At 41.5% G+C, this 6,964-nt stretch overlaps 1 protein-coding gene across 1 annotated transcript in view; it reads left to right on the top strand.

Annotated features, from left to right (window-relative positions):
- Positions 1 to 4,848, top strand: part of LOC106814524 — a 13,170-nt gene extending 8,322 nt beyond the window's left edge. Inside the window, exons 4-5 of the mRNA XM_014818840.1 lie at positions 409 to 603; positions 1,338 to 4,848. Of these exons, the coding sequence (XP_014674326.1) occupies positions 409 to 603; positions 1,338 to 4,848 (3,706 nt within the window). The remainder of the gene's footprint in view (positions 1 to 408; positions 604 to 1,337) is intronic.
- The last annotated feature ends 2,116 nt before the right edge of the window (positions 4,849 to 6,964 follow it).

Raw genomic sequence — 6,964 nt, 5'->3', positions numbered from 1 at the left:
TTTGAGGCAATGGCAAATAATTATTTGTTTGTATGTGTTAACTAGTCATTCTAATACAATTGTTCAAAGACAAGTTTTACAACAATTCACTCAGGCAATGTAAACATACCGTCCTTATAATTATAATAATATGGCAAGCTTGATTAAATGTTTGATTGCTATTGCCAAATCTGTCAAATTAGAAGTGTGTATTAGGCAATAACAAACTGACAATTTTTTTTTTGTATATGTAAACTAGTCATTCCAATTCAATTGTCTACTCAGAAAAGTTCACTCGGGTATATGTGATGAAATTCCAGGATAAATAAAATATGTAATTCTGTAGCATTGTTCATATAGTCTTTTTATGTATTTTATTATTTCATGTTCAATTTGGTAGTCATGATTGTTGATCATATTATAATACAGAATAAGGTCAGATATCGATACAACTTTTGCTGTGGACATGGACATAGACGAGAACCTGGTAGCTTTGGAAGATCACAAGTTAGCAGACCCGACAGACACTGCTTCTCCGTGTAAAGAGGAATTCGATACAGCTGGCAACACTTCGACCCAGGAGGACTCCGATGATGAATCACATGAATATCGATTTTTCCCCTTGTATGTATATACCACTAAAATATATATATATATATATATATATATATATATAACCAGACTGCAAAATCCTATGGGCCGTATTCACAAAGTCTAATTGACCCTAATCAGTGAATAAACTGTGACCAAAAGTGAAATCGGTATTCACGAAGTGTGACTGATTTTAATCTCTGATTAAATCGCTCTAAATCAAGTATTAGCTTGTCAGTAGCTTTATTAGCTTATCTAGCCAGTACTAGTGCTTAATCACTGACTAACTTAATCAGCCTTAGTGGACCCTCTTAGTGAATGGCACTATGTGTCTAATAGGGTGGATGGGTCTAAAGTTAGGACTGTTGTTTGACTCGATCAAATAATATGATGAAGAATTTAATACATGTGTAAGTTTCTCGAACAGCTTGAATGGAAACTTTAGCCAAGTTAATATCAACATTTAATACTAATACAGATATGGGAAACATTTAGTCTAATATACTATTTTATACAATGCTTTTTAATTTGTTACAGCATATATGCTAAAGAAAAGTTCCATGTATGTACAGTTAGTGCTATATAGAGTCTCATATAATTATGTTTGTGTTTTATACACAGACATAAATTATGTTTTAAATGGTAATTTGTCCTCATACGTTTTTGTTTAAGAATTACATGGTAAGAACTTCTAGAAATAATATTTAGCGATGCACGCGTGAATTATTGTATTCTACTAGTAATTCAGTCATTCATCTACATTCCAGTACTATCCAGCAACCAGACCCACTGGCCAAAAAGCTGCAGGATCTCATCGATCAGGGAAAGATTCCAGAGGACTGTATTATGTACAAATTTCTGGACAACACAACATCATATGCTCTCTTGGATCCAAAAACTAAATCCGACTTCAAATGGGATACTGATGTGCTAGAGTTCTTTGAAACGATCAAGTACTTGGGTGGTGAAAGAACTGCAAATTTCATTTGCGGGCCTGGATTTCATGGAACAGGGAGAGGTGGTACAAAGGAGTTCAAAACATATGCTGACTTTAATTTGGGGGGTCCATCTGAGTACGCAACAAGAAAGTGTCATGCTGGATACACAACTAAAAGTGGTGTAATCAAACAAATCCTGCAGTCGTTTTATTCCTTAACGTCTCATCCAGCTGCTCAAGTCTCGCCAATCATCTCGTCTCCTGTTGTGAATGTAATACCTGTCTCACTTGCTAGTGATGGTACCGCATTAAAAGCAGGTTTAGAGTTCGACACAGTTTCAAAAGAAATCGTTGGAGCTACTTTCAACATTGACAAAAGATATGTGGTCGAGCATCCTGACTCGGAGACTGAAGAAATGAAAAAACACATAAAGGAAACCTTGATAACAGAAGTCAATGTAACATACATGACATCTCTAGATTCTGGAGCCAGTATACCTGTAGCAGTTCATTACATGAACAAGTCAACAACCGGAGACCAAATGATTCGTCTGTACACAAACATTGTTGAAATGGTCCAAACGTGTTCGAAATGTCTAACAAACACAGAGTCGTTCGACCATGTTATTGAACATAGCAACTGCAGCAGCTACTGCAATGTGTGCTTAGACACACAAACTGTTTGCCCCAAATGCCGAGAGGTTGGCCAGGTGAGCTACCATCCATCTCTACGAGCATGTGACGTGTGCGTGGAATCAAAAACCAAATGTAGCAAACTAGCTGTTCTGCTGTTGACAAGTGACTGTGAGGAAAAGAACAAGGCAGCACTAACCTATTTTCAGGGTGAAAGAAATACAAACTACAACCTGTCCATGCTCTCTTCCATCCCAGATGCAGTACATGTCGGCAAAAGCTTGAAGTGTAGTTGGGCAAACTGGTTTGTATTGTTTAAAGGAGAGCGAAGTAATCTGGTTTTGCTCCGAACACTTCGTGACCATGCCGAGCCAGAAGTTCGTTCGGTACTTCGCAAGAATCTGACCCTTGAGTGTGTGCGCAACAAAGACCGGATGGCAGTGGAGCCAATAGTGAAACTTACACGACCAGTCATTCTACAGACCCTGGCATCAATTGATAAAGTTGTCCATACTATACTGCCTGAAACCTACAGATTTTGGAAAACGAATGTACCTGGTACCTACCAACACCCAGTCGCTGTGTGTTGTGGCCCTGCTGGCAATCTCCTCGTCATCAACTTCCATCAAACACATGGGCAATTGCTGCAACTCCGGCTTCACAATCCAGTTGATGTGACTGTCCTTAGAAAAGATCTGTCCAAGCCCATTGACGTCTGCTATGCCTCAGGACTGGCGTTTGTGGCAGAGCAAGGACACCGATCAATGAGGTATGTGGACATACAGTGTGCCAGAATGAAAGTTTCATCACTGAAGACAAGGGCACAGCTAGAAGAACAACTCAGAAGCTTGGATATGCCAATCAATGGAAACGTTGGTGTCCTGAGAGAACGTCTCAAAGAAGTTGTGAAAACAACAAAGACCAGTGGAAACCGTGGGATATTGGAGCTGTCACCGGAAGGAATCGTCCCAGCAGCACTTGCCAGCATAGACGATGATACACTGCTCTGTGCTGATGACAAGAAGAAGCAGATCAATTTTATTCAACTTAGTATCACCTGTGTTAGCGTCGGAGGCCAAGTCATGAAGTACTATGACTATCCACGTGGTGTGTTGACTGGTTTGTCATTGGACTCCCGAAATGACATTGTGTACTTGGCAAGTAATCTTGGCCTCCACCAAATTGATGCTGAAGAAGATCGACTCCTGCTGGCCAACTTGTCTCCTGGATGCACAGAGATTTCATCTTTATCTGTGATGGCTGACAAGTTGGTATTCACTGACAGAGGTGCTCGACAAGTGAAGATTAGGTCAAATAAGCAGGTGACGGTCATTGCTGGATCCGGGGAAGAGCACATGCGGGACGGAACTGGACGAAACTGTGGATTTGTTCAAATATACGGAGTCTGTGTGGAGGCCAATACTATATATGTGACAGATGGTGCCTGTGGTAAGGTCAAACTTATATCAGGACTTGGCGGAACGATTCCATTTTTGCAGTCTTTGGGGTCGCTGTACGACACATTTAAGATCCATGTCAAAGGTTGTACAGCGACAGACTGCAGGCTCGATGAAGCAGTCGCAAATGTGGAACAGATCAAAGTGAAGCAACACGGCATCATAAGAACAGCCAAGGAGAGCCAGGGCATCACCCAACAGACCAATGGACCACAGGGTACAATCTCTGCAAAGACTGCTCTCTCCCTAGAGCTATTAGAACATGGGATGAAGAATATGCAGCAATTGGTATTGGAGGTGAACCCTAACTTCATTGAGAACATCGACCTCACTACCTGTCTTACAACAGTTGTGGAAAATCTTCATGCTGTGTCCCACTTCAAGCACGAGACATTTTCAGTCTTGCAATATGCAAGGGATTTTGCCACCATCCTCAAAGAGTCACTGAAGAGAACAACCAAATGGGCTGCCAAGTATTACACACACCCCAAGTCGTACTACCCAGTGCCTCAGTTGAACATGGCTTTTCAGGAAATTAAGTATATGTCACCATTACCTGCAGCCGCGAAGATCACTGTCCAGGAAGAAAAAGACATGAAGGAATGGGCAGATCTTTATCGACCAATCCGCCAAAGGGCAGTGCGAGATGACCACACCAAAGACAAAGCCGGAGTACTGCCCATAGCTGTATACGCCGCCAAGAAGCAAACAGTGTCCAAGATATTTCTGTCGGATACTAGACCGGCTATTGAGGTCGCCAATCCAGGCACGGCTGACCAGACCACAGATGATGACGGCGGCATTGCTGAAGTCGTCAATCCAGGCACGGCTGACCAGACCACAGATGATGACGGTGGCACTGCTGAGGTCGGCAATCCAGGCACGGCTGACCAGACCACAGATGATGACGGTGGCACTGCTGAAGTCGTCAATCCAGGCACGGCTGACCAGACCACAGATGATGACGTTGGCACTGCTGAAGTCGTCAATCCAGGCACGGCTGACCAGACCACAGATGATGGCGGAGGCACTGCTGAAGTCGTCAATCCAGACACGGCTGACCAGACCACAGATGATGACGGTGGCACTGCTGTAACGCCTACAAGACCTATAGTTACTGATGATGAATATGAGACCTCATCAGATGTGTCAGACTATGAGGAGGAAATCATGATGTGTGAGTTCAGAAGTAGGGCTCAACTTACCAGATCTGGTAGAGCTGTGAAAGCTGCAATTAGATTAGATTTATAGAAAGTGTGGATACATGTATAAGGACAGCGAGGGATCTGCATGGATACAGCATCTCCATGACCTCAGTGTGTAAACTCCCTAGACAGTGTAAACTCCATGGACAGTGTAAACTCCCTGGACAGTGTAAACTACATGGACAGTGTAAACTACATGGACAGTGTAAATTAACTCTGGATAGCCTGTAAACTCCTATGCGAAGATTAAACTCCATGGAATAGTGTAAACTTCCAGATGAACAGTGTGAACTCCATGGACAGCTTTGTAAACTCCGATGGACTAGTGTTAAAATCCCTGGAACAGTGAAAACGCCATGGACAGTGTAAACTTCCCTGGACAGTTGTAAACTCCGATGGACAGTGTCAAACTCATGGACAGCGTAACCCATGGATCAGTGTAACTACTACGAACTCATGGACAGATGTAAACTCCATGCACAGTGTAAACTCCATGGACAGTCGATAAACTCCTGCGTCAGTGTAAACTCCTGGGACAGGTGCTAAACTCCCTGGACAGCTGTAAACTGCTTGGGACAGTGTAAAACTCCCTAGACAATTGCTGCCTGTTGCCAGAGTCAACTTTTGTTGTCGTGAGTCAAAATGCATGTTTATATTTTCATGCCATGTAGAGTGATTCATCTACCTATTGGGGTAGCGTCTAATAGGATTAAGTTCTCACATTTAGGTTGAATGTATAGTGTCATACTTGTTGCATGTAGCATAAATTAGTCTCTCATAGATTGAATAGGGTTATGTATTCAAGTATATTAATTATGAACAAATATTGAAATTTGATAATTTTCTTGTATGAAAAGCGTCCTATTTAAATCTGTTGCAACTGTATACTAAATTTTAGTGAGAAATGAAATTATGTACTTGAGAAATGCATGAAATGGCCCAAAATTTATACTGAGTAAATGAGGAAAAGGCCTAAAATTACTGTTACTGGAAGAATTGGGGTACCCCACAGGACCCTCTTCAATGCCGCACTTCGCTTCCTTAATGGCTTACAGTCCTGTATTTTCTCTAAGAAGAAGAATTTTTAGTAACTATCTACATCATTAGATGTGTTATCAATGTTACAATGTTCTGGTTTGCATGGTCAAAGCATTTCTTATTTCGATGGCCAACGGCCTGCGATCTGTATATATTGGACTACATCGTGGCTTACGTGGCGATAGCTGAAGTTCACTTGGTTGCCGGGGTTTCGGGTCTGTACTGACATGATTATATAAACTTCTCTTCACTTAGTTTAATCACTTAAAATGAATAATTGCAACGACTTATGTGTATTGTTGCTGACCTAACAAAAGACTATTCCCTGAAATAAGTTTTTCTTATTGACTTTGCTCTTTGGTGCCAGTGGCACTGGTCGCGATAGTATATCATGTAAAAATATTTCGCATATTGCTTAAATTGTTTTTTCGGATGTTTAGGATCCAAAATATTTTTAATTACGATCCTCTCTTGTTATAAGTATCAATATAGCCGCTTATTTAGACAAATATAGCGATATTCACTTAATTAACTTTTGAAATTCAGAAAAGGACCATGCAATGCCCCACAAAAGACTCGTTAGATGGGCAGTTGGAGTTAACTTGTAGTCAAACCGCCGCATGCAGTGATCTGTACACAAATCACTATGCCAAAACACGGTAATTTCTTTTAGTAAAGGTAGATCAGTATAACAAGCTTAAATACCTATATACCTTGCTAAATATTAATAGCTGTGCATTTTTGCCTTTCTAAACGGGTAAGTGATTTTTCTCTATGTCCTAAGCTACTTGTATAGGCCTACAGGCATACTGGCTTACTGCCTTAGAGTTTAGACAATAAATTAGCTGCTGCTGCTATCCGCCACAGCAGCAGCACCACCACCACCACACTACTCACTACCAAGTACTAGTACGTACTACTACTAGTAGTACTACTACTACTAGTACTAGTACTACTACTACTACTACTAGTACTAGTACTACTACTAGTCGACTGGAGGGGTAGGTTGGTCTATGTCCGGTCGGTACTGCCGGAACGTACCCTGGTATACGGGTGCCGATATACCGGAACGTACCCTGGTATATAATTGCCGGGACCGTACCTATCCTACTCCAGCTAACGAG

This window comes from Priapulus caudatus, unplaced genomic scaffold (assembly GCF_000485595.1).
Source record: "Priapulus caudatus unplaced genomic scaffold, Priapulus_caudatus-5.0.1 Scaffold937, whole genome shotgun sequence".
Classification (NCBI taxonomy): Eukaryota; Metazoa; Priapulida; class Priapulimorpha; order Priapulimorphida; family Priapulidae; genus Priapulus; species Priapulus caudatus.
This window is presented reverse-complemented; position numbering and strand designations above follow the sequence as displayed.